At 26.0% G+C, this 27,872-nt stretch overlaps 5 protein-coding genes across 11 annotated transcripts in view; 3 read left to right on the plus strand and 2 right to left on the minus strand.

The window, feature by feature from the left end:
- Positions 1 to 2,295, plus strand: part of LOC111035414 (retinoic acid receptor RXR-alpha-A-like) — a 31,931-nt gene extending 29,636 nt beyond the window's left edge. For all 3 annotated transcript variants that reach the window (XM_022317021.1, XM_022317020.1, XM_022317022.1), the window contains 4 exons: positions 185 to 337; positions 427 to 559; positions 632 to 856; positions 954 to 2,295. In XM_022317021.1, the coding sequence (XP_022172713.1) occupies positions 185 to 337; positions 427 to 559; positions 632 to 856; positions 954 to 1,219 (777 nt within the window). In that variant the 3' untranslated portion in view covers positions 1,220 to 2,295. The remainder of the gene's footprint in view (positions 1 to 184; positions 338 to 426; positions 560 to 631; positions 857 to 953) is intronic.
- Positions 2,296 to 5,200: 2,905 nt separating this feature from the next.
- Positions 5,201 to 9,803, minus strand: LOC111035404. 4 transcript variants are annotated; one of them, XM_022317011.1, is made up of 9 exons: positions 9,647 to 9,803; positions 8,661 to 8,826; positions 7,710 to 7,912; positions 7,244 to 7,447; positions 6,880 to 7,179; positions 6,695 to 6,789; positions 6,395 to 6,597; positions 6,195 to 6,326; positions 5,201 to 6,127 (listed from the first exon to the last, which is right to left on the minus strand). In XM_022317011.1, exons 3-8 carry the CDS (start codon positions 7,774 to 7,776, stop codon positions 6,206 to 6,208), a joined length of 990 nt encoding a protein of 329 aa, XP_022172703.1. In that variant the 5' UTR covers positions 7,777 to 7,912; positions 8,661 to 8,826; positions 9,647 to 9,803; the 3' UTR covers positions 5,201 to 6,127; positions 6,195 to 6,205. The 4 variants fall into 4 exon arrangements, with proteins under 4 accessions (XP_022172703.1, XP_022172702.1, XP_022172700.1 ...); XM_022317010.1 differs by having other exon boundaries at positions 6,207 to 6,326; positions 9,565 to 9,803; XM_022317008.1 differs by having other exon boundaries at positions 6,203 to 6,326; positions 9,565 to 9,803.
- Positions 9,804 to 9,966: 163 nt separating this feature from the next.
- Positions 9,967 to 12,953, plus strand: LOC111035406 (geminin-like). The gene is made up of 5 exons (XM_022317013.1): positions 9,967 to 10,200; positions 10,287 to 10,387; positions 10,455 to 10,570; positions 10,640 to 10,812; positions 12,012 to 12,953. Exons 2-5 carry the CDS (start codon positions 10,302 to 10,304, stop codon positions 12,162 to 12,164), a joined length of 528 nt encoding a protein of 175 aa, XP_022172705.1. The 5' UTR covers positions 9,967 to 10,200; positions 10,287 to 10,301; the 3' UTR covers positions 12,165 to 12,953.
- A 306-nt stretch (positions 12,954 to 13,259) lies between these two features.
- Positions 13,260 to 21,325, minus strand: LOC111035403 (glycerol kinase). 2 transcript variants are annotated; one of them, XM_022317005.1, is made up of 14 exons: positions 21,209 to 21,325; positions 20,891 to 21,144; positions 19,435 to 19,515; positions 19,262 to 19,327; positions 18,802 to 19,060; positions 18,616 to 18,703; positions 18,120 to 18,267; positions 16,297 to 16,406; positions 15,714 to 15,819; positions 15,508 to 15,618; positions 14,951 to 15,207; positions 14,485 to 14,690; positions 13,572 to 13,700; positions 13,260 to 13,498 (listed from the first exon to the last, which is right to left on the minus strand). In XM_022317005.1, the coding sequence occupies exons 3-14, from the start codon at positions 19,486 to 19,488 to the stop codon at positions 13,395 to 13,397; spliced, it is 1,638 nt and encodes a 545-aa protein (XP_022172697.1). In that variant the 5' UTR covers positions 19,489 to 19,515; positions 20,891 to 21,144; positions 21,209 to 21,325; the 3' UTR covers positions 13,260 to 13,394. The 2 variants fall into 2 exon arrangements, with proteins under 2 accessions (XP_022172697.1, XP_022172698.1); XM_022317006.1 differs by having other exon boundaries at positions 20,891 to 21,071; positions 21,190 to 21,316.
- Positions 21,326 to 21,562: 237 nt separating this feature from the next.
- LOC111035405 lies at positions 21,563 to 27,855 on the plus strand. The gene is made up of 3 exons (XM_022317012.1): positions 21,563 to 22,232; positions 26,653 to 26,827; positions 26,892 to 27,855. The coding sequence occupies exons 1-3, from the start codon at positions 22,126 to 22,128 to the stop codon at positions 27,156 to 27,158; spliced, it is 549 nt and encodes a 182-aa protein (XP_022172704.1). The 5' UTR covers positions 21,563 to 22,125; the 3' UTR covers positions 27,159 to 27,855.
- The last annotated feature ends 17 nt before the right edge of the window (positions 27,856 to 27,872 follow it).

Raw genomic sequence — 27,872 nt, forward strand, 5'->3', positions numbered from 1 at the left:
TAATTATTATTTTTTTATTAATTTATCTTTATTGTTGGTTGTTTACTAATGTAATTGAAATATAATTTGTTCTCTTAGAATTAGTAAGAATTTTGATTAAAATACCACTAACAATATTAAGCTCAAAAAAGCACATATTAAGTATGATATAATATAATATAATATGCTTTCCAATAAATTGTAGGAAGAAAGACAACGTACAAAAGAACGAGATCATAATAACATCGAAGTTGAACCCACGAGCAGTTCTAATACTGATATGCCAGTGGAACTCATATTAAGGGCTGAGAATAAAGCTGATGCTATAAAGACTGAACAACAGTATATAGAGCAACGAGTGAGATTTTTTTTGCACAAAAATTACTGAATTAATTATATTTTATACTACAAATGATCGTGTACCTAACTATAAAAAAACTTTTTCAGCATCCTCAACATACTGTTGGTGCTATTTGTCAAGCAACTGACAAGCAGTTAATACAACTTGTTGAATGGGCCAAGCATATACCGCATTTTAAAAATTTACCTCTAGGCGATCAAGTTTTATTATTGAGAGCTGGTAAGTGAATATATAAATCGCAAATTGTTTAAAGCATACAACATTTTTATTTAATTTACTTTTCATTTATAGGTTGGAATGAGTTGATGATTGCAGCATTTTCCCATAGATCAATCAGTGTAAAAGATGGTATAGTCTTAGCTACTGGACTTACTGTTGACAGAGATTCAGCTCACCAAGCTGGTGTTGAAGCTATATTTGATCGTGTACTCACTGAACTCGTTGCTAAAATGAGAGATATGGGTATGGATAGAACAGAGCTTGGCTGTTTGCGTACTATTATTCTTTTTAATCCAGGTAATGTTCTTATAGTTAGTTATAAATATCAATTACTTCATATAAAGAATATATTTTACCTTATTCATATAACTAATACTTCTAATTTTTGTATTAGGTTCAAAAGGTTTGCAGTCTGTGAATGAAGTAGAAGTACTGCGTGATAAGGTTTATGTTGCGTTAGAAGAATATTGTCGTACAACACATCCAGAAGAACCTGGACGATTTGCTAAACTACTTCTTCGGCTTCCTTCATTACGTTCAATTGGATTAAAATGTCTGGAACATTTATTCTTTTATAAACTTATTGGCGATTCCCCAATTGATACATTTTTAATGGAAGTTCTCGAATCATCTTCACATGACGTTCAAGTAGCTACATGATTTCTAGATATTTTACTAGTTCATAATACCATTACTTGAATCTAATGGTTATACATTTATATAATATTGATTAGATTAAAAAACATATACAAAATTGTTTGTAGGTATTTTTCTTCAGATTTATGAATTTATATTTTACTTGGTTTTAGATAAATCACTTAACCATTTTAGTAATTTATAACTCTTTTAATGTTATGAATGAATGATTTAAGCTCGTGTTTGGAAAACAATGATTTATTATAAGATAGTAATTATATTTTAAACATTTTATTATTGACTCATTTTTTTTTGATTATTGATTAATTATTTTATTTTAAACAAGTTTATTTCTATTTATTTTTTCTTAAAGTACTGTAATTTCTTAACCGATTTTAAACGCCTTATAAACGGCATATTTTGTTAGTAGATTTATGTTTTTCCTGTGATTTGTTAAAAATTATAATGAGTTGTCTGCCACACAAAACAATTGTTTCTAAAAACGACCACAAATTATTTTGTTATTTACTCTTTGTTTTCATGAGGCATTATAATGTCATCATCACATATGATTTATTCCAATTAAACATGTTATTATCTGTAGTATATGTACTACCAATGCATTATTCATCAAAAATGAAATAGCGTTAAACATTTATTTCTTATATCTGGTCAAAAACCTTACATTTTGTTTTATTGCGGAACAATAGACTTTGTTGACTATCAATAGTTATTAATTTCTGATATTATTATCTTGAATATCTTTAAAAATAATTGTCCAGACACGTAGCTTTGTCACAATCATGTTATATATTCATAAATGTATTTATTTTTGTGACACATTTCTTGAACAACAATAACATTTATTATTAATTATAACTTCATATTCAATTAGGTTTGTATGAAAACATAAAAATGGTTTTTAAAGCTGTAGCGTGTTTTTAACTCAACTTTCAGTATTATTTGAGTGTAATCAGATTTAACTTTAAAGTACTTAGAATTTAAACTTCATTAGTTTGTTGTTTTATATGAGATTGAAGTACGTAGTTTTATGTTTTGTATTAATTTCAGTGCTATGTGTATTTTGTTATTGTATACGTACCAACTATAAATATTTTTTAATCAAACTATTATAAATCAACTATGATAATTATTTTAAATAGCTCTGCTTAATTAAAATATAAAAAATGTGAAATTCATATTGTCTTTGCTGAAAAAAAATAAACATTTTACTACTTAAATAAATTTCGATCCTAATAAAATATAAATATATAAGTTATTAATGTATTAACCAACTACTTATGGACATATGTTTAATTTTTAAACTAAAATATTATTATTTATTTCTATGATTTATTCTGTCATTAAATTAAACTATAAAAAAATTACTTTTAAACTACTGACAGCCTAAAAATATTTCAAATTTCAACTGATTTGAAAATAAAAATTTATGACAAAAAATATTTCCTGTATAAACCTAATGCATATCTAATTTAGTATTTTAAAATTCTATAATGGCACTTCTAAATTTAAAAATTGCAAACACTGTATTGGTTTTTATGTACCAATTTTTATTTATATTAAATGCCAATAAGAAGTTAGTTACATATATTAACCCAAAAAAGACCTATTAGTTATATATAAAAAAAACAAAAACTGTTGAGTGATTGTTCTATGTGATTATTTTCAAAATTGTACTACCTATCTTAATTTTATACCTCATTATGTTTAGGAATTTAATCTAACATTTGATGAAAAATAAATTATGGTTTTTTTATTATTAATATTATTATTATTATTATTCAATGTAAACAATTTTATTTTTTTAACTTATTATTGTATTTACTATTATTTTTAATACATAACTAATCATTATAATATGGCACTGTAAATTATTAATTATTAAGATGGTTACGGTATTAAAATATGTATGAAAATTACATTAGATTATAGAGTTTTAGGTTCCTAGTATTTTGTATGTGAATTATCTTCTTATTATTTATTTTATTTTAATGATATTTTTTTTTAAGAATATATTTTTTTAATGTAAGTATTTTTAATTTTATCCCAAGTTACTGACATTTCATTCATAATAAAAATGTTACATTAAAATAAAGAGTTACACTGTAAGTTAAAACAAATGTTTTTTTTACTTTTATATAAAAAAAAAAAAATACTTTTCACATGTAATGTCGACTTTTGGACTGGTATATTTGAGTATATTCAATATGTTATCCGTTTTTATATTATTTTTGGATATTTGTAAAAGAGCTAAGTTTAGTTGAGGTTGGTTTATCATTGAATATTTTAAAACGTAGTGTTTCAATAAATTATCTTAAAACTATATTACACATTTAGAAATTAATATAAATTTAGATTTTGTTTATTCTTCCCTATTACAAGAGATAAAAAATATACGAGTAATATTTTTGTTTTTTTTTTTGTCCAAGCGCATCGCAGCGAGTGAGTGACCACCTGGTCATCAATGTAAATAATTTACAATGTTTTTACTCGCTGTATAAATATAATGTCTATAACAGTGGTTAAACCATTACCATAGACTATATGAAAACAGATATCTCACTCGGCCAAAATCAATGGGGAACAAAATAAGATTCTCTGATTGGGTGCGACCAAATCAGTGTAGCTGCATGCATTTATCTAAATTATTGTTCAGATGTTTTACAATATTATTGAATATTTGCTTGCATTTTATAGTCATTGTAATCGTCATTTCTTAATTGTTATGACTCATGGTAATTAGTAAGTTAATACTTAATGAAATGTGTAACTATGAAAGGCTATAGTTATCACTAGCTTGTGACATTTTAACACATAGTCTGTGCTTTTAACTTAACTTTATAAACTTCAATTTACATCTAACAGTTGTTTAGTCTTTAATCATCAACTATTAACCACCGACTCAATTACATTATATAATTATTATTTAAAGTTACCTCTAGGCTGCAATACATTTGTTAGTACTGTAAACACAATGATGATATTATACTTTACTTCATAAGAAGAATATTTACTACAATATTTGGACATTATCTATGATCTGCAAGAACAAAGGTAAGTACATATTAACACATACAAAAGTTGAAATAATACATAAATTGAAAAATGGTATTTATTAAATTGCAATACATCAAAATTATTATACAATTAAAAAAATATTGCTTCACAAATGCTGTATAATTGCTTAATTCATTTTTTAAATTAATTTTTCGGATACTAAATGTCTATTTGAACATTTAAGTAAAGCATAAATTCTAAAACTATTTATAAATTAAGATTCTAAATTATAAACAAATGTTCATGGGGTATATTTAAATTTCCAAATGTTGATTTTTAATAATTTTCATACGCTTTAAAAAAAAAAATAATAAAAAGAATAAAGGATCTAAATTATTTTCTTTTTAAATCAATTTGGGACTTGATAATATAGTTAATAATTCAGGTGATATATATATTTTCATTTAATCTTAAAAATTGTTCAACCTTATCATGGTTGGATAATTGTTGACTTAGTCTCACTTTATTCTTCTTTAATTTTTTTATTTCTTTTTTCCAGTTTCAATCTCCATAGCTAGTTTTTGTTTCCTTGGTATGTTTGCCGATAAGTATCCAGGAGTTTGGTTAGAAGAATCAGTAGTTGTGGTTTAGCTGCAGGATTCGTTAGAAACATCAGAAGTATTCATGGACCCCACTAAATGATTTGATAATCCTCCTGTGCCTTGAATTGAACCACAACAACTATTTTGATTTTTTTGAACTATCATTAAAATACTGTGGATCTACTTGCGTGGTTGATTGTAATTTCGCCAATTTTAATCTTTCAAATTATGATTGAAAGTTTTAGTTAAATCAAGAATTAGTTTATTTATTCAGATTAAAATTAGTTTTGGAAATTATTTTTGAACATGTTTTGATAATTTTATTATTTACTGGTAATATTGTTGGAACAGCATTCAAGACAAGTCGGTTTTTTGTTGTAGAGTTAAAAAAACATTGAATCTACAAAGTGGTCCCTACATACTTTATAACTATTTTTGTTTGATAGTTCTTCAGTCAGACTTCCTGTACCACAATTTTTTTATCCATAATGCTAGACGATCGTCTTTTGGATATTGAAAAAACTTGCATTCCTAGCCCTTGCTTTAATTTTACGAAATTGTACAGAGCAACGCATTCCTGTTTTTTACAGTCCATTTTTTAAATTTTGTATCACAACACTAAATTTCACATTAAAAAAATATTTTAAAGCCTACATATTTGGTCAATGATCAACTAATAAGTCAAGTCACATGGAAATCACACAAACAGCAACTAAAGGCCAAAATAATCTAAGGGGGTATAAGAGGTTAGGATTAACCGAACATAAAGAATGCAAGGTTAAACAGGTTAGTGAATGTGAATTTCAATGTTGGCTCCAGGTATGATAAGGACATTATTTTTCATGAACCAAACAAAATTTTATGCTTGTATTATGGCCTCACTAATTTTGTCGTGGTATTAATTTTTAAATTTTTTTTTACATCCCGAGTGAGCTATCTGTTTTCATATAGTTTGTGCCATTTAATATTTAGCTATTTAGCCATGGTCTGTGCTATTATCACAATAATATTAACATGTACATTTACCATTCGAAAAATTAACACGTAACACATATACCCATTACATATTGTGGATGAAAAATTTTCGACTGAAATAATGTCGGCTACAATATTCTCGGATTTTATCACATAATTGTATAATAAAACAACTATTTACTAATATATAATAATAACTCATTAAATTGCATATAATCAATTTAAAAACAACTGACAAAAAATTAATTTTCAAAAATGGTGTTTGGTATTTTTTCAGCAACACAACAGAATTTAGTTAGAATTTTTTTGTTCTAATATATTGTAAAGGTAGAGTTACCTAAAAAAAATTACAAAATGTTTTTAAAATTATTATGTAGATTGTTAATTTATTAGGGAGTACTTACTTTAGTACCTACTATTTTTTTCTTGTATACTGTTCTCTCAAAATTCTAACCGGATCTCTTATATCGCTTACTAAAAGACGTTTGCCAAATAGCGGACTGATCAATTCAGGCAGTAAACATTCGTTATAAAATCTATACAAATATAATATTATAGTAAATTAGTGTACTTATTAATTTACAAACATAAATTTATTGCTTACAAATCTAACTGCAACTTTATTTTTGTGTTCCAAAAGTTGACATCATATAAAATAACTATATTATAAGACCAATTATCTGTGAAAATAAAAAAGTAACATTTTGTTCTATTTGTAACATGTAACTGAGTTTGGATTTGATAATAATAGTCATGGTTGGTTTTTAATGTTACACATTTTTTGTCATCAATTTGGCAAAATGATACCTATAAAAGTAAAATATTTTTTTTACTTATGTGCCGATCACGCCTAATACTCATATTAGTTTTAAATTACTAGAGTTAAGTTATTTCATTAACTTACCTTTCCACTTTTAACTGCTTCTAACATATTAACTTCAGTTATAGCCGAAAAGGGACATTTAATTTCAATAATTGAATCATCTTCAATAAGACCATCTACACAAGTAATAAAATTAATGTAGGTAATACAATTTATTAAAACTACAAAATAAATGTGTGTTATTTTAAATATATTTATTTGATTACCTGGACTTCCTGCTATATAAGGATCATTTTTATCCACACATAAACCTACAGGCTTAATAGCAAGTTTAAATATTTCTTCAAACTTTTTCTTGGCCACCGTTTCCATCATACGCCCATACTCTACAGATTTTATTTTATAATTTAATTCTCCATACAGTAGTTCGTGAACTGTTTTTTTACATGATGTGTATGGTCGCATTTTACAAACTTTTCCTACTTTAGAAGCAGTTATTCTTTTTCTCCTTTCCGAAAACCATAGAGGAGATTTTGCTTGTTCTCTAGTATCTTTTTCTAGTTTATCTATATTAGATCAAAATAATTTTTTAATAAGTTATATTTTACTATACAAATATTCCTTAAAGACCTTTATCAATTTCTCTTAATTTGTTTATAAAATCAATTTTTTGTTTTTCAAAATTTTCAGATAATTCTTTTGCTAAACCATAATTTCCTACAGGCCTTGACTTTTTATATCTATTTATTGATGTTGTTGAAAATGATGCAACCCTCTTTGTATTATTTAGTCTCTTTCTGTTAGCTTCTCCCAAAAATTGTTTTCCAAGTTGTCCTAAAATGATTTATAACATACAATATCTAGTAATTATACATACATAGTTTAATTATTTGTTATTATTCTTCTAGAAAGGCCGGAATTTTAAGTAGGTAGGTAGTGATGTATTTTATTATTGCTCTTAAATATTAATTAGAATTGAATGTAATGACCAAAAAAGATTGGTATTGTAAGCATTTTGAGATGATAAATTAATTTGCTAGCTACCGATATATTCATTTATAAGACTATTAAATTGCTCATATACCTACATTATTACCTGAGTCTAAAATCAAACTTTTTGAATTAATGACTAATCGATAAATAATATTATTTATTTCTATCATTATTCCACAATTTTCAGCTCTTGACACCCAAATTTCATTGAATAGTGTTCTTTTTGTACAAAAGTATGTTGGTGTTGCAATTTAAAAGTTTCCCCAAACATGTGGTATGGAGTATTATATACAACTCTAGCTAAATCTGTAACAAATAATACAATTGCCTATAATAATGGTATATTTCACATATTTTACTAAAATTCATAGGCCTATGGAGAATTTCCCTTAGATGCAGTGAAATTATATAATTATATTAAATATATTGATTTATATATTTATCTATGCTAAATTTCTTAGTAGTATCATTTAGATTGTTATGCCTATTAGTCTATAGTCATGCATAGAGTTTCAAATCAGGGGCAGTAAACATTTTTATATTTTCATTTTTTATTCAATTGCTCTTGACATGACATGAGGAATGGTGGTAATGAAATTAATATTCTAGTGTTCTTAGTACTTATTGCATGGTTATGATGTATTATCAAACATATTGTGGTATTATTTATAATTAAACGAAAAATAACAGATGGAACATGGAAACTAGTTAATTTTAGTTTTTGATCAATTATATTAAATACACCGTATACACCATATGCACCATACAAGTCTTCAATGAATGTTAATAATTATAATATACTGTGGTCTGTATTAAAGATAAATCTATTTAACACAGAAAAGATAAACGTCTGAATTCTGAACTCAATACACTTTTCGGATAATTAACTTTTTTTTTATTGAGTATTTTACAGTGGTTCAGCTTAGACAGTTGGAACTGATCAGCCCTAACAAACAAATCTAATCAAACTGTACAGGTGCAGCTCTTGCACACCCTGCTGCCCCTGTACATACCCCTATGCATGATATATTTTTTTATATTCATAGGTACATACTTCAGTTTTCTTGTGTTTCTGATACATTCTCCATCTTTCTATATCGTATTGTTTTTTCAATAGAAGTTATAAATCTCATCAGATGGTGAAAAATGAATCTCCTAAGGCTAAGATCAATTGAGAAGTTTGTTTTTATTGCAAATGCAGTCAATGTGTGCATATAATTCTGTAACATATGGAATTATGGTTAAGACTTACAATTCTCACATTTTAAATGAGGAGCCATAAGGTAAAATATTTCTGGCTGGGTTATGTTAAGATGGCCTAAATCTCAATTGCCCAAACTCCAAAAACTCGACTATGAGGTTTTTATATCTTAATTTATAGATCACTAAAAGTAGTAATTGTTTAATAATTATTACTTCAAACAGAAGTTTATTCCATTAAAATAAGACGAATGCTACCAAATTTGTATTTGGTACTCAGCACTTGGCAGTTATATTTTACAAAAAAAAAAAGCTAAAAAAGCTTTAATAAATAATAATAGTAAATTAATAATATAGTATTATATATAATAGTGCATTCATAAATCTTGAAGTGATAAATATTATTTGTGTTAGGTAGGTATCTCATTGTTGTGTTATGATATTAATAAAATTTTCAGAGCAAGTAAAGAGTACGTACCTATGTAAAATAATAGTAATAATAATATTTTATTAATGTTAATGATAAAAATACAAAATATAAATGAAACGTCTATTATTTCCCTTGAAAAGTAATTAATGCAACAAATGTTGGAGTTAATAAAATAGTGAATTACGCCAATCACAAATATTAATGTGATTATTTTTTGTCTTTGATGAGTAGTCGTCAGTATGGAATTACGGCAATTACGAATTAAGCCGATATAATAAATTATTATGGAAATATAGAGTGAAAAGGAACACCAAGTCCTACTACCCACATCAATTTTCCGAATGTACGTTCAGGACATGGGTGGCCTTTGCGTTTTTTTACGGTCAAATAACAATGAGTTTGAACTTAACTCGACTATTCGAAATTCCGTAGTCCGATTGACTGAACTGATCAAAGTTTATCAATCATTTTCTATATTTTTTTTTCGTACGACTTAACAACTAATGAACTAAATAATAGACCAATAATATTTCAAATATTTGGTTTTTTTTCAATGAAATAAATTATATCATAATAATATTATCACAGATAGGTATTATCTTTATATTATTTGTATCTGTTATCTAATTTCATTGACCAGGTGTACGTTGGAACGAGTGTACCATCGCCATCCGTATCACGTACTATACAGACCGGCCGACAGTTACAAACAATTCATTGTCAAATAATATTAAATTAAAAGCAATAAAGAAGGATGTTGATAGTTTTGTTCGATATTTTAAGAGTATGGACTGTTTACCTAACTAACTAAACATAACCTTTTTATTTACATCATATACATCAGACGCTCCCTCAAACGTTCAATCGCTCGTTAAAACGCATTGAAAACCGCTTCACTTATACAAAGTCGCTAATTTTAAAAACAAAGCTAACTGTTTCGAGCGACGAAACCAATAATAATAAAGTGAGTTCCGGGCTCCGGCCGGCGTTGAAATAGTGAGTGTCTGCACGAAAATAAACTTTTAATAATATTTTGTTGTGTATTTTCAGGTGTCAAAGAAAGGCATGAGGAAGTTTTTGCACAATCTGCAACCATCAAGCACCGCCAAGGAAAGTTTGGTGGGTGGTGGCAGGACACAGCGGGACATGGCGTGGGTGTTTTGCCAACAGTGTATTGTTTATGCATGAAATCTATTTCCATATTTTTTTTTTGTTCAGGATCAACGGCAAACCTGAACAGACATTCAACGAGACCGAAGCACTCGCTACAGAAACTCCTTCTGTTGTTTCATCGTTGTACATGAAATTGTTAACTGAAGATCTTACTTCTTCAGGTAAGTATTTACTAACATCCAGTACAATCAGATCAACTTTAAATATTTATATGCCTGTATATTTCATAGATGGCCCGAGTGAAAAATATTGGCAAGTGCTCTCCGAACGTCGAAGAAAAGCTTTATCAGAGGCATTGGAAGAACAGCAACGATTACAAGCAACAGCAATTGCTTTAGAAGAAGAAAATTTGTCTTTGGAGGTATTGATTGATAACACTACTGATCTTGTCAACACCCTTAAGGTAAAGAATTTTTCATGGTATTTTAAAACTAAAATATTATCAGGTAAACAGGTGGTTTGTTTCGCAACTAATGATGTATCGATTATAAGGGTGTTAAAGTTATATAAAAAAATTATGTTTGAAGTCTATTATTAATGAAGGTTGCTGATTTTTTTAAAAAATAAATTAGTTATTTTAATAGTATATGAATGATCAGAAAAATGTTCAATTAAATTAACTCATTAATTGTTTATTTTAAAATATAAGTTTTTTAAAATAATATTTCACTATAAATTATAAAACCTATTAGTATTACAAACGATGTAACATAAATAAAACCATTTTATGTATTGATTATATTATAAATTGTAAATGAGTATATCATTTTATATTGATTTCAATCATAAGCATAAAAATGTAGTTTGAATATTATAATTAAAGTTTATTTTTAGGACCGTTTTTGTTAATTTATAGAATAGGTTTTAGTTCTTCTTAAAAAATTGTATAAATTAAAGATGCCTAGTTGTTGCTCCCAAGAATTCAATTATTAGCCATAGAAAGTTTAGTCTCTGGCATAAATTGACTGTTTGTACTTTTTTCTCTTCCGTTTTGATACACTACTCTATCTGAAAACCTGGTAATAAGATTGGAATTATTGTTATTTTTGTTTAAAATAAAAAATAAAATACCTGATTGATCAAGAAATAATAATGTTTCAATATTTAAATATTACTTAAGATATAGTAAAAAATAACGATTTATGAAACCATGAGACCTAAAATCTTACAATCAATACATTGGAGACTAAACACCCTTTGGCTAATAACTTCCATAGACCAAATATCTAATTCTAATATTTACAAATTAAAAATTATCTTGTAGCTATTACTTTTTAAATTTTGATGGGTATCTATAAAAATCGAGTATTTTTTTTAGTGCAATGGTAGCTATTATTACAATATTTACCTGCTGTGGTGTAATTCTGGTTATTTTTAGAATTCCAAATAGATGTTATGTGATTTCGTTTGATTAATATAGTTTTCCTAAATGTACGTTATGCTCAAGATTCCCAGGCACAAATTGTTCAGTAATCTTATGATAAAATTTGGTTACTGTGAAATGTTAATGAAATAGCTTTTCTTTATTTCATTTTTAAAACATTTAACCTTTATATTAGTTATAATTATTATTGTCATGTCTTCTTTTTATGTTTCGTACAGGAAATGATGAATGAAGAGACTTCTGATGACGATCATGAGCCATCTAATGGACAGGAAGACAGTGATTTGAGTACGCCAGACAGTTATTTGAGTGTAGAACATATACATAAGAAAATGAAGACATCACCAGATGATATTTCAGATATCGACTAACAGATTTAAATTATACCTATACTTAAGTATTACATCTAATCTATAAATTGCTAACATAATAATAATATGATTATTTTACAAAAATTTCACAAGTTTCTAGTATGTTTATGTTAATTTATTTTATATCCATAAGGATATTATATTAAGTATAATAATTATTTTTTTGTTTCACATTTAATTATATAATTGTTTGGTATATGAAAGTATAATACTACAAGGTAGACCAAAGAGTTATGTTTAAACTGTTTAAAAATGTTTAAAAATTAATTGCCTATCATTTTAACTATGGCATTATAAAATTAATAAATTTGTTTATAAAATGAAAAAAGTATTTAACATCTATATACATATATTTTCATATATTTAGATGTTAGTCTATAGATTATTATTAATAAGTAAAAACTATTATTTGGGTAATCACATAGTCACCTGAATTAAGATGGTGAATGTTAGACATATTTTTATGGCGCGAAAAAAAATTATTTTTATTACTGTATCTTGTATTTGATGAAAAATAATTATTATTTCTAAGTGATAGTTATTGATTATAAAAGGTTCAATATGAATATTACATATTTTGTACTATGAAATAAAAATAGCTAATTCCATAATTTAAATATTTGCTTCAACAATAGTGAAGAAAGATAAGATTTAGATTTGCATAACGGTGGCATGCATTTAAAGATGAAGTTAATGTTGCTTGTTTTTTATTAAAAGTACTCATGCTATGTAAAAAAATACTATTAAGAAAATAGAATAGAATTTCTATTAAATGTAATAAGTGTTGAAGTTCAGTTCTATTTATTGGCATTTAATAAGGATATTGTATTACAATGTTTTTGAATACATACTTAATATTTGAGCATTTGGTTTTAAAAGACCCTGATTTTCTGGAAAAAAAGAATTATAAATTCGAGCATAACATTATTGGCACATGAATTTTTTTCTAAAACTAATAACAAAATATTGAGAATTTACTCAAAAGAAGTTTGCCAACATAAATGGTACATTAAACTGATAATATTCTGTTTTTCAGAAATAACAAAGAATACATTCATATTTTAAATAAAATATTTTTATTTTTGTACTTAGAGCTGTACGTTTTTAAACATTTTATTAGAAAACATAAATGTGCTAAAGCACTATACAATTAACTTTTAATTTGAACACAATAGTATTAAAAATTCACAAACAAATTTTATAACTCAGCTTTTGATTTATTCTAAATGGCTAAAACCCAACAAAGTCATCGTATTCATTTTCTTCATCATCTTTGTTCCAACCTATACTCCGGTCTATCGCTTTTTTCCACAAAACATACTCTGATTTTTGTTCTAGAACAGAAAATATTTAAGATTAATAAACTGGTTTTCTTTATTAATATTATTAATTAATTATTTGACTTGCCTTCCTCTGATAAAGTCTGAATAAATGTGTCACAGTTAGATTTAACACTGTGCATACTCCATACACCAATAGCAAAACCAGCTGCTAGAGCAGCGCCTAGAGCCGTAGTTTCCACCATTATAGGGCGCACTATTTTAAAGGACAAAAATTAATATTAGTTGGGTTAGGTAGTTATACATAAGAACTAAAATAGGACTTAAATACTGAATATTCACAAATAATCTAAAAAATGTTAGGTATCCAATATTTATTTTTTCAAATTAATTATTGATTATGATGAGTTGTATTGTAACAATACTTGCGCATTACTTAATTAAAAATTATTTCATAGTATAAAAGAGATATAAAGTGATGAGTAGAAAACTTCAGGTTGCTGTTGGAATGTTAATTATTTAACTGAAAATATATTATCAGCAGATAGTATAAATAAAACTATATTTTTAATATTTGTGAAGATGTATACTAAAATATTTATATCAGAAAATAAACATATCCATTTTTTTTAGAAAAAATTTAAAATGCACTTTTTAGTTTTATTCTAGAATGAACTAACTTATCAAAATTTGCATTTTATTTTTTGATTCTTCATTGACAGATTTGTATAAAATTAATTTCAAGCTTATCTATTATAAATTGAGAGGACATAAGAAATATGCAACTTCTACAACTTATGAGATCTAATTACTAATCGTTGATAATAATAATATTACAAAATTATGATTATATATTAATTCTATCGATTGTGTATATAGCTCAAATTACTAAAACTTGAAACAAATGAATACACACATAAAATTATGATTATTAATTTTGTTATAGTTTGGGTACCTAAATACCTTTTTTTTATAAGGTTAATGTGAAGGAGATTTTAGCTTACATATGATGTAAAATATTAGTGATTAGAATAACTTACCGACAGGAAGACAACAAACATTTGTGAGAATTCTCAAAAATGTATCACTAGTAGACATGCCACCATCTACATTCAATGCCGTAATAGGATGGCCAGTGTCTGACTGCATAGACTGTATAACATCTTTTGTCTGGAAACAGATTCCTTCAAGAGTTGCTCGCATTAAATGTGCATCTGTTGTCTCCATAGTCAACCCTGTGATAGTACTGTATAATATAGAAGGTTAAATCTGGTTTATTAATCTACTTTTTACTCTTAAAATACAAATTCAGACACTAAAATAACATTTAAATCCTTACAGAGTAGTAAGAGTAATTTTTTTTAATAGCAATTTATTGTCTATTGCCTTTCTTCACACGGAAAAAATCAATATGTAGATCAAACAGAATTGTTCAAATAAAACAAAATATGAATTCAACAGTACCACAAAAACCAATTAAAGATCTGTTGTTGTAATGCTACTAACCCTCGTGCGTCACTTTTCCAGTATGGTGCATAAAGTCCGGAAAAAGCAGGGACGAAATGAATTCCATTTGTGTCTTCAACACTATCGGCCATTACCTCCATGCTCTTGTAACTATCCACGATACACAAATTATCTTTCAACCACTTAGTAGCAGATCCAGCTACAGCCACTGATCCTTCAAGCGCATAAATAGGATCGGTGTGTTTGCCCATTTTGTAAGCCACAGTAGTTAAAAGGCCGTGAGTAGAAATCACTGGCTGAATAAAAGAAAATAGATCATTTTTTAAATAAAAATTTGATTGAATAAAAAATGAATTAGTTGTACAAATTCTAAATATTTTGAGTAGTTTTATGTGGTAGGGTAGAAATTTAGTCTAGTATTTTTATATTTTTCTTTATATAGGTACACAAGAATTATTAATAATTTTTAGAATTACCAGAATTGTTTTTTAGTAATCAATCATAATTTTCAATAAAATACCAACATTATTATAGATAAAGTAAATGCTATCCAGCATTTTTATTTTGAACTTAAAAATAAAACAATTCATGCTTACCTTACGACCAGTGTTGTACAACAAAAAACACCCAGTACCGAATGTACACTTGGCTTGACCCGCCAAGAAGCACATCTGACCCATAAGTGCTGCTTGCTGATCACCTATGCACTATAACAATATATTAATAGTACAAATGATAAAAATTTGAGAATCTCTAGAGAAGGTAGTATGATTATTAAAATCACAAATAATTTTTTTATTACTCCAGATATTGGTGTTTCTGATAGTGGTCCGTCAGTCATACGGCCATAAACCTCCGAACAGCTCCGTATTTCTGGGTATAATAATTTGCTGGGTATCTCAAAAAAACTGAAACAAAATTTAAATAAATTATTATAACAATGTTCAAAAAAGTTAGATTACTTATAGCAATAACCTAATATATCTTCATGTTAATACTTTTTTTGACTTGTATAGTTAACAGTAATTGTTTAGGAGGAAGGAGAAATCTAATTCATAATTTTAAATAATTAAGGTTTAGTATTTTCATGACTAAATTATTTAGTTTAAAGCAGCTTTAGGAAAATATAAGAAAATTAGCCTATTAAAATGTTCAAAAAAGACTCAAGTTGAAAAAATAGTTTAAAATAGTCCAAAGGGCTAGACCCGTAAAAATATATATAAATAAATAAATAAAATAAACAAATGTTATTCTCTTTATAATCAAAACATTGTACCTATATATTTTTGTGAGCATAAATGTACAAAATGCAATTTACATAATACTAAGATAGTATTACTAATCACAGTCCATAAGAACTTACGACTATTGAAAAATATACATACTCAATCAATGCCTTATCCCATCTTAATGAGTGAATATTCATCAGCATGGTCCGAGAAGCATTAGTGACATCAGTTATATGAACTCCACCATTTATACCGCCTGTTAGATTCTAAAAACAGAAAGTAAATTCCACTTAGTAGTTACAATTCAACTTAAGAAAGTCGCATTCAGCACAATTAGTTGTATTTTCTAAGATTGTGGTTAATATATTTAATAATGATTTTTCACAACACAATTCTATAGTGGAACCAAAATAACAGTATAAGTTGAATAACATTGGGTTTTTGTTAATATTGGGTTTGTAAATAAAATATTTATGAACATTATGTCTGAAATTATTATAAGTATTATGCTGTTTATTACTTATGCATTTTGTATGGAGAATAAGGATCCAGTAAATATACACATAATATTACATAAAATTATGCACGAGAATATGCTATTAGCCATATTGCGAGCAATAATATAAGACACGGAAAGTTTTAATAATGATTACTTTGAATTGTTAAGCACACAGTTAAACAACACAGACGTCCTTGTTTATCACTAGGTATATTTAATTCTACTCAGGAACTCAGTTTAATCATAGAGAGAGAAGTATGTGGACTGTGGAGTCATATACCAAATTGTATTAAGTTAGTCAGTTTTATGTTTATCTCATGTAATTTTGAACTATTCAGTGTTTAGAATATCTAGTAGTAATTCATAGTAAATAATAACTTTGCAAGTTTTTTTTACTACACCAATATCAACAATTTGTTCTTGTGGTTTAATTGTAGCAAGTAACATAAACAGGAGGCAAAACTCATGAATAGGGCTTGGATTTGTAAGAACTTTAATGCTTTTATTAGTTGATTCTATTGTATACTAAGCCCAAGATAAGTTTGATTAAAATATGATTTAAATTATTAATTCTTTTAAGGCATATTACAATATTTTATAGTTTTTAGAGCAAATTTTACAATTTTAATGTTATTTATGTGCTTTTTATGACATTTGTAGTATTTTGTAACCTATTACATAACAACTTCACACACAATTTTGAGCAAAAAATACTATACTTTTACAAAGACATATAATATTATTTTTTCTGCATTTCACTATAGTTTTTATGTTTTTTTCTCAGAAATTATGTGTTATAATGTATTATAATTAGGTATTCACTATTCAATAATAAATTATTAAATACATTTTGTTGTAACTTTTAATAATACCTGGCAAATGAAATAACTTTTGTTTAATCAATATTTAAATTTTTTTAAATGTATTATTTATAGACTATTGAACTAAATAAATGTTATTAAAATTAATAGTTTTCTAAACTCTAGATTTACAAATTAGCTATTTCAAATTATTTCGGTGTAAAAAATAAAAAAATGTTATATTATGTTAGACATTAAGTTATGCATAAAGAAAAAAATATTAATTAGAACAAATGTTTTTTAATTTGTCAGGTTTTCATGTTATACCTAGTATATCAATATATTTTAAAACACGATTTACGAGTATATTTTACCACATTTTTGGTGCATGAATGTTTTTAAGAAAATTTTGTATGATTCTTAGTGTATAAAAGTTAAACCCCTACTCATTAAATAAATACATATATTAACACTATAGTATGTTAGATTCTTAGATGGAATATTTGCTTGTCAAACATTCAATAGAATAACTTTATGTAATAGTCTGTCTTAAAAAAAAGTTTTTTTAAATTTTTAACAAAATAATAGAATCTAAATGTATTTCTAATCACGTTAACAATGTATTAGATTTATTTTTAATAATGTTTTATTAACAGTATACTTAGGTTATTAGTTAATACCCAAATTAGCCATGAATCCATTGTGCCAAACATACACCTCTCTTCTTGAATGGCTTTTGAAACTTCAGGTACGTTTTCCATTAACCAAACCAATTTGAAAACACTGAAGTATGGATTCATCGTTAAACCGCTTTTGAATTGTAAATGCCTATCAAATAATTTCCAAAAAAAAACAAACAAATATTAGTATTAGCACATGATAATATAACTATGATAAAATTATAGAAAAATATATGTACTTTTGTTATGATGTTATCTGATAGTATCTTAAAATGTAAAGTAAAAGTGAAGAACAGTAAGTTCAGATAGATTACAGTTTTGGAAGAAGTGTTAAGTATATTAAACCAATTTATGTAGAAACTTATTTCAACAGAACAGCGTATAAATATTGAGTAAATAAATTTTAAATCAAGTTAGAAGTTTCAAAACCAATACTATTAACCTTAAGTATTTACTACAGTACAATGTATACTGTTCCATTTAAATATTAACTCACCTTTTCTTTTCGTCCAATGTATGACAGTTAGGAATTCGTTTGTTGATGAATCTATCAACTATTGATTGTGTCCTCAAATCCATCCATACTATACAATAGAAGTTATTTAAAATTTAGATATTAGGAATATAAAATTAAAATGTTATATAACTATTACAGTTTACTTAGGTATAGAAATGTATTTACTTATAGCATTGTATAATGGTTTCCCTGTATACTTGTCCCACACTAAAGTAGTTTCTCGTTGATTTGTCACGCCTATCGCAGCAATAGCTGAAGGTGATATGTTCATCATTTTGAGTTTTTCGCATGTTACAGCTATAGTTTCTTTGACTTTCATTAGTATATCCTCTGGATCTTGTTCCACCCATCCTTCATGCAAGCTTATGTTAGTAGTACTTATTTGATGACTGGCTACTGGGTGGTGAGTTTTTGATGAAAAAACCTATTAAATATAAAATAATGTTAAATGTAAGATTCTTTTTTTAGTAAATAAACCTATAATAGTATTATACATTTTGTAAATTATTTAATTCCCAAATATTATTTTAATAAATATTTAGTCAACAAATAAAAAGGTTAGTTCATGAGTCTCTAAGAAATAATTATTGAGAACATTAACTGTACCATTATAATTAGTACATACCAAGAAACGTGTACTGCTAGTTCCTTCATCAATAGCACCAACATATGTTTCCTCAGCATCTGACATCTTTAATATAAATAAACGAAACATAACTAATTATTATGATGAATATTCACAAATTATTAATGTGTTAACATATTAGTATAATAAAAATATTTCAATGTATACTGTACCGATTTGTGTGAATTATTTTTCTTATAGCAGATTAAGTTATGTATTTTGGACATTGTAACAAACTATGGACGTTGATCTAACTGTTATTACAAACAAAATTACCATAAATTAGAATGTGTATTCTGATTTGTTATAAGGTTATTAATAATGAATATGATACAAAATTACTTAGTATTATGGATTTTGAAGCCAATGGCAATAAAAAAGAAATATTAAAATAATTGACCAATATAAATGCATATATATATATATATACATATATGAATATGAAGATTCTTTTAAGTATTGATTCCAATAATGTTTAGGTCAAGAATAATGATAAACTGTTATTAATGCATTGTGTATCATACTGTTAACTTATAGATAATGGGACCTACAATATCATATTGTAATGTATACATTTATAATTTTTATAAAATTCCAATTATCATTAATTACTATAATTAGTATAAATTATACTAGACTATTAACTTTATATGCTATGAAATAATTGTTGGCATTGTATTTTTACATGCAAATATTAAAATAATATTCAAATGCTATGTTCAACAATGTTATGTTACGGAATTTTTAAGTCAAAATCAATCGGACAAGCCTCTTTTACTTCATTGCTATTCAATACTATTCATTACATAAAATTCTTTATTATTTGTATATTATTATGTTTATTATTATTAACTTGGATTTTGTTTAATCATTTTTGTCAAAGCACAGTGCCTAAACGACAATTATATTTTTGCTTTGTCAGAGAGTTGTAGTGTTGTAGGCCAACTTCACAGTAATGAAGCATTAATAAAGAGATTGACAATTAATTCCATTTTCTTTATTTTTTTTCTATTATGAATGGTTGGATGTGGCCATCCCTACTATTTATAATATAATTGGAAAATAATAATTATTAGTAGCAAATTATACAGAATATTCAATATAGGTGTGTGTAGGTATAATGGAATGATTGAAACATTATCGTTCCAAGAAGTATACACATTGTGAAAACATGAATTCAAAATATTTATTAAAATTCGTTGACTTGATTTCAAAAGCAAACATAATGATCAAAATGGGTATTTAATAATAGATGGCGAAGACAATTTTCTTTAGCTCAAGGCTGTTGAAAATACGATAAATAAAATAATAAATATAAAACAATATCACGATGCCAGGTTGCATAAACAGCAACAAAAAATTAAATGAATCAATAGTGCTAATAGCCAACGGAAGTCCCTTAAACATAATTGAAACATTGAATTTAAGTTCACCATTAAATGAATCGTTTGATCAAGAGACATGGTATTAAAGCCTCGACCCCTACACTGATCGAGAATCAAATATTTTGGTACTCTACTAGATCATAGTCATTACTTTATATTAAATCTTTAATCATAAAGGCTAAAAAGAGCATAACTGTGTGTAATACCACTGCGGGTCTCAAAATCAGATGGCCGATCTACTCACACGAAGAATACGAAACGACGGCGTCCGAACGTTAGGTGCCCAATCTGTGATGGTGCAGCGATGGCGATGGCGTATGTGAAACACGCAAAAAAGAGACTTGGGTAACAGACGTTGAGTGAGCTCGAAATAATATATCCATGTAGCGGTTGCCAGTCACGGGCGCACTAGTCGACTGCTCGCGCTAGGGTTTAAGCAGCAAATTAATTGTACTTCGCAGTTCGTTGTCGTCACTCACTCGACGACGAATGTCACCGCTAGTGAAAACAAAATTTCAGTCGAGGTCCGAGGACAATACTTACGAAATAATAATAATAATACCTATTGAAAAAAATAGGAACACAATTGTATTCGTCGTGTTTTTTGTCTGTTTTGATATTTTTTTTTCTTTCACAAGCGAGTACCAACCACGGTTATCTACGCGCGTATGCATATTAAGATAAACATGCTTACGGCTTCGTTCACGACATATCGCATAATATTGTTGAATATATTATATTATTATTTTTTACAATATTCACCGACGTGTTACCAACGTTGTGTTTATCTATCCGACATCTACGACGTATTGAATAATAATAATATTATAATATAGAACACGATACGTCGAGATGTTATTGAATATTGTTATTTATTATTGCCAGCGCCGACAAAGAAGCTATTTCGTAAAGAGTAATCAATAATTATCCTAATAAATTTTCATTCCTTAAAAAGAAGTCTGTACGTATTACAATTTGGTGAAATGTACGATTTAATCGGTATGACGGTATAAGGGGAAAAAAACGAAAATTATAATAAATTATAATAATTAATAGGTATTCGATTTAATCATGGGCATAAATTATAAATAATGTAATTTAAATGGCCATGGATTTAATAATCGTTGTTAATACTGTTCTGTGCTATAAGCATTAAGTATAGAACATATATGCAAAGTTATAACCGCAAATAATAAATAATACCTATGTATACGTTATTATCTATGGGCTGTGGCTAAGGGTCAGTTGTAACTCTGTAATCATTCATGGATTTATCATAGATAATACTCGCCGTGAAAACAAAACAAACAATCATAACACGACGATCGATGTGTGTTGTAATGATAAATGTAATCGTCGGATAACTGATATGGTTTGAATCGTAGGCTTTCTTTTTTTAAAATTTGTAATCTGAACGATTGCGCTGAAAGGACACGTCTTTCATTAATGTACAAAAATAATTGAACCGAATCCGACGTTATGGACTCAACAATGGTGACTGCAGATTATGTTTCCAAATATTTAAGATTGTTGAGTAAACTGCAAAACGACCAAAGAGCATTGGCCCCCTTAAGAGTTTCTATTTTGTAAGTATTGTCTGAATAAAATAATAGTTTGTACAACTAATAAAAGCAACCTGAAAATTTGTAATTAGATAACTGTTTAATAATATCATTTGTTTAATCATTAACCTGTAATTCAAAACCAAACAAAAAAATCTATAGTATAAGTACTTTAGCAAAATGTTAGCACTTATTCTACTGACAATTAGTGGTGGGTCGTAATGTTCGAAGTTTGAAAAATCAAACCAAACCTTAGGTATTCGGTTTAAGTTAAAAAGTCAAACTAAATTTAAAAAAACCCAAACTAGAGCGAACTGAACTCAAATTAAAAGTTTGAAATGTTATAACTAATTTGAACTTTAACATAGTTTCATATTGCTATTAGTTATACACAAAACAATTTCAACATAACAAACATTTGGAACAAACAATGTTCCCGGTGTTTAATAATACATTGTAATCTGCTTTTATTTTGTCTATTGTCTATACATTGTGGGTATACTCAGTGAACAAAGTTCCAAGTTAGCTCAATTACTACAAGAGCATTTCAAAAAAACAAAAAAAAATGAAATATCAACTCAAGAGTTCAATGTTTTAAATATTACAACCCTGATTAAATTGTTTAAGTTAAAATAAAAATATATGATTTAATTTGAAAGGTGTTAAACTAGCTTATCATTGTAATCTGTAACCTGAAAACAAATTGGAGGGTTTTAATTCCAAACGGACCTTTTCTATTTTTCTAATTTTTCAAGATAGTTCTTTTTTGTTTTTTATAATTTATAAATGATACAAAAAATAGGTAAAAAATAATAAATCAATTTCTGATGTCAAAAGTTTTCTTCTTAAAATGTTTATAGTATATTTTTAAATTTAAAGAAAGTGATTTTGAACAAAACATTTATTTTAGGAGCAAGTCGTTTTTAAATAAAACACTAAAATAAACATCTTATGGAAAAAACAAACAATTTTCATAAAAACTCTATTTCCACAAGTGTCTAATTTTTTTATTTTGCTAGAAATTACGGAAGACTCAAATCTGCTATAGTCCTCCAATAATATCGAGAATAATAAACTGTACCTCAACAACACATTGACATCGGCCATTGGTGCCCAGTCACTCGTGCTAACTACTTGTTGACATTAGTATTCAACGTGTTAAATAACGAATTACTGTGTAATACCTATCATTATTTTTTGGAAATATGTTATAATTTATGTTCATGACTTTTTTTATTTTTCATAAACAAGGGTACCTACCTACTTCTCCTCCCCCTAGATCTGGCACTTTGTATACTATAGTATTCTATACTAGTTTATTATTTTTAATGTGGAGTGTTGAATGCTCATTCTAATTGCATTATTGGTTATTGTTATTTTAATTTTAATATTACCAAAGTAATACTGTCCAAGCATCAATTATGTCAAGTGAAATTGAATTATGTGTAGGCTTACACAAAAACTTACATAATTGTTTTGGCTTTGTACCTACTATTTTTATGATCAATATTTGTAACTCGCCGAATGGTATTAAAATTAATATTGATTATTGTATTTCATAAATCATTATCATTTATGACAATATTGAGTATGTACTATAAGGGATGTGCTCAATTTGAATTTGATGACAATTCATTGTATAAGATGGAAAGTGATTTTTAGTCTTACTTTTTGGAATGATAAAAAAAAAAATACATAAAAACATTTTATTGTGAAATCAATACTTACTTTAGACCGTTCGAATTTAAAAATTGAACAAAATAATTAACAAATTTATAGAGAAGACACAAGTGTCGATTGTTTAAAATTTAAATGATTTAAATATTGATATTAATAAATCAATTTGTACTATAGATTTCATAATAAAGCTTTATACATTTACTTTACTGAAAAAAAAAATATTAAGAATTGGATTATTTCAAGTCTTACATACTCAATATGATATAGGGATTGAAACAGCTACAAACAGCAGTTAGATGTATTCATGACAAATTTAATTTATTTAATTTGTTATTTAGAATTTTTCTTGATGTCATAAGAGCATTTGACTGTATAGATCATAATATTCTATTGATTTTTCAATTGGATTAATATTTCATACACGCAATTGAAAATAATTTTACTAGAAGTTTTTTGTCAATGTACACAATACGATGAACAATACTTTTAGAAAATATTAAAGTCTTAGATATGACACTTCTACTTTTTATTATATATAATTTTAATGATTTGTTAATTATGGAACCCAAAGGCTTAATATTTTGTATTGCAGATGATACCATTCATAATACCTAATTTTGAAAATCGAAATTAATCTTTTCATCTAGTAAAATTAAGGCTAGTGTCAATTATTTTTTAATATTAACTCTCTTGAAATAAAATACAATAAAATATGTTGTTCATCTTTTTAATTTCTAAAATCAATAATTTTCAAATAAAGTTCATAGTACAAATTGTCTAAATATAATTATAGTTGATAACTTTATGTACAATTGTTATTTTATCTTCTTAGCTTATAAACTCTGTAAAATATATTGGAATCACTATTAATCAGTTTTAAAAATATGATGTTCATACTTCAATAATATGTTTATTACATTTAAAAATCTCAATTGTTTTTATTGCCTAATATTTTGTGGATAGTTCATTTTTGTATTTGCACAATTTTAATAATTATAAGAAACTGCTTAATTTGGTTCACATTTTTGGTGTCACAAACTTGAAAAATTACTAAAATTCAACATATTAGTGAGGTGTGGAAGTTTTTCATATGAGATAATTTTTGTAGATAAAACACCTTATCAACCTCTCCTTCCCTAAAATAAGTATCAGGCAGTAGATTAGTAGAAAAGTTTTATAAATAAGGTAACAGCAAAGATAAAAAATATAATTTTAACATTTTATAGGATTGCAAAAATTGGAAAAACTGGAATCAACACCCTTAAGCTAAAACTAATTGAACTGAATATAAATAATATTTAACAGATATGTCTATCATGGAACAAATAGGTATTAATTTTTTAATAATATGATAAAAAATAGCATAACGCATATCTTTATAAAAACATACAAATTTTAATTTATAAAACATTTGGTGTTGCAAAAGTATTATTTTATATTATCATAGAATTATATATGAAAAACTGCTATCAATCAGTGATGGGTTTTAGTACGTTTTTGTTCATTATTATTACAATTTACAGATTTATATTATTTATAATATTATTAAAATGAATTTTAAAGATTTGTTAACCACAGGTGCCTAATATAAATGCGGTAAACTTTAATTTATATTAATATATCATAATATCTCTTTTTTTCAATGTATATTATTATTATTATGCAAATTAAAAAATATGATTTATCATCACCGTTTATAATTATATTTGTACTTTTACTATACATATTAAAATATTTAATATTTTAACTCATATAAGTACTATTTGTTATTGCTATTATTATTTTTGGTACATTTTTATCCTATATATTAATTATAATCAATGGCTGGGAGATAAAAAAACCTGGCTTTAAAATTTTCACATGCTTGGGTAGGGATATAACAAACCAGTAACAAAAGATGTCTCCAGCGTTGTCACATTTATGTATTATCTTAGATATTGATAAACTATTTCTTCGATTTTCAGTTCTATACAAGTTAAAAATGAATTTATAGATCAGAATTATAATTAAATAAATAATTATTTTATTTGATGTACAAAATATAAGTAACATACAACTTCTTTCATATTATCATGTTATGTTACAGCAAAATAATACATAAATAATAAACAACAAGTACAAATTAATTATTTTGGAGCTAACATACATTATGATAGACAGAGATATACCTACCATAGTACTATATATATTTATCATAAATATATATTTTTTATAAGAGAAAAAACTGTTTAATAAAATATGTATAAGAAGTCACACGAAAAAAAGAAAATATCTGGGCAATAACCATATATTATTTTATTTCTTAGAATTTTCTAAACGTACTTATACTTAATATATAATATGAACTATTTATTTGTTCTTTATATATTTGTTATGATGCTTAAGCACCGCAGTGCTCAATGCTTGTGAATCATGATTGTATCATGTAGAAAGTATTCATACTATATCTTATCTATAATAAATAGAGAAGAAAAATAAAATAAATAATTCAACTTATATTTATAATTTATAATTTTTTTTAATAAATTTTAATTCATAAATATATATTATGTATATTATATATAATATAAATATAACTATGTAAGTTATTGAAATGTTAATTTTCAAATTAAATATTTTATATAAGCAGTAAATATTCAGCCTCTTTTTATTTGTATATACTTAACAATAACTAATTAACTGTTCAAACATACATTGGTACATATTCAATGGTTTTACTCCTTATTTATATGAGTTTAATATTATGACATTTTTTTTTTTGTAGATGTTCTCAGCACAAACAAAGCAGTCTAATAGATGAAAACAAATTTACAAACACAGGAAACTATTGCGAACACTGCTTAACTCCTTGGAAGCATGGCAATTTTGTTGTGAAAACTTTTCCAAATCGAGAAAATAATAAAATACAAAAAAAGCGTTCTACAATGTTATTTAAAATGGTAAATGTTAATAAATATGATTAATTGGACTAATAACATATTGATTTATTAATATTTGCTTTAGGTAATGAAATGCTTAGTGTGTTTGAATACGACCAGTTCAGTGTACAAGAAGAATAAAATATTAAATCAAAAACCTACTGAAGAATTGCTACAAACTTCAACACTAAATAAAACCATTGAAAAAACATCAAAAACCGAAGAAAAAGTTGAAACAATAGTTAATAAAAAACCAAAGAAAAAAAAGAGAACCCTATATGCTGGCTTAAACCCATTAGTTTTTAAAAATTTAAATAAGAAAAAATTAAAAAATCCAACTACGAATTTATGATAATAAGTACAAATACAATCTTTTATGTAATATTGAGGTAGTACTTCTGATAGTTTATTTTAATAACATAAATCATAAATCAAATGGTTTGAAAATGTTGGCTAAACCTTGAGTCAATAATGTAAAATACTTTTGTTATTATTTTCTATGCAATTTGCAAGAACAATGTTTTGATATTTTTGACTAGTAAGTAGACTAAGAAGGGCGTTTATTGAATTAAGGGTGTCATATTTATGTTTACTCTCCTATACATTGTCCCTTGGTATGGTCCTAGAACTATTGTTCACTTTTATTGTTTTATACTCAATTTTAATGAAATAAGAATCATATTATAACTTAAATTGTAATACATTAAATAGATTATAATTATAATTGTTTGATATCAAATTAATTGAATATTGTTAATGATAGTTAATTATAATATTATTAGTGATAAATTCTTAGCTGCAATTCTAAATGTGTTTAAAGTGTTAGTTAAACTGGTAATTTTTGGACATTCAAGAGTAAACAATTCTAAAGCCAATAAAATAAAAAAAATTTCGTTTTGACAGATATAATTACTCTTGAGACCCAAAACATTTATTTCAGGCGTTGAAAAGTATAATTTAACTCGCGTGCCAAATTTGATTTTTTTTTTTTATACATTTAAGTGTTAATAAACTGAACTCACATCTCACCCAAGTGACTATTAATTTCATAACTCATAAGTAATTT

This window comes from Myzus persicae, unplaced genomic scaffold, assembly GCF_001856785.1.
Source record: "Myzus persicae strain clone G006 unplaced genomic scaffold, MPER_G0061.0, whole genome shotgun sequence".
Classification (NCBI taxonomy): Eukaryota; Metazoa; Arthropoda; class Insecta; order Hemiptera; family Aphididae; genus Myzus; species Myzus persicae.

Excerpts from the sequence above, each read along its gene's own strand:
- LOC111035406 (XM_022317013.1), top strand. The coding sequence starts at position 10,302 with ATGAGGAAGTTTTTGCACAATCTGCAACCATCAAGCACCGCCAAGGAA. Across the intron at positions 10,571-10,639 it reads TGAAGATCTTACTTCTTCAG|ATGGCCCGAGTGAAAAATAT; the intron begins GTAAGTATTTAC and ends TATATTTCATAG. Across the intron at positions 10,813-12,011 it reads ATCTTGTCAACACCCTTAAG|GAAATGATGAATGAAGAGAC; the intron begins GTAAAGAATTTT and ends TGTTTCGTACAG.
- LOC111035403 (XM_022317005.1), bottom strand. The coding sequence starts at position 19,488 with ATGTCCAAAATACATAACTTAATCTGCTATAAGAAAAATAATTCACAC. Across the intron at positions 16,407-18,119 it reads TGGATTCATGGCTAATTTGG|AATCTAACAGGCGGTATAAA; the intron begins GTATTAACTAAT and ends TTCTGTTTTTAG. Across the intron at positions 15,820-16,296 it reads TGGGATAAGGCATTGATTGA|TTTTTTTGAGATACCCAGCA; the intron begins GTATGTATATTT and ends ATTTTGTTTCAG.
- LOC111035404 (XM_022317011.1), bottom strand. The coding sequence starts at position 7,776 with ATGATAGAAATAAATAATATTATTTATCGATTAGTCATTAATTCAAAA. Across the intron at positions 7,448-7,709 it reads AAGTTTGATTTTAGACTCAG|GACAACTTGGAAAACAATTT; the intron begins GTAATAATGTAG and ends AAATCATTTTAG. Across the intron at positions 6,327-6,394 it reads ATAAAGTTGCAGTTAGATTT|ATTTTATAACGAATGTTTAC; the intron begins GTAAGCAATAAA and ends ATATTTGTATAG.
- LOC111035405 (XM_022317012.1), top strand. The coding sequence starts at position 22,126 with ATGGACTCAACAATGGTGACTGCAGATTATGTTTCCAAATATTTAAGA. Across the intron at positions 22,233-26,652 it reads CCCTTAAGAGTTTCTATTTT|ATGTTCTCAGCACAAACAAA; the intron begins GTAAGTATTGTC and ends TTTTTTTTGTAG. Across the intron at positions 26,828-26,891 it reads CTACAATGTTATTTAAAATG|GTAATGAAATGCTTAGTGTG; the intron begins GTAAATGTTAAT and ends TATTTGCTTTAG.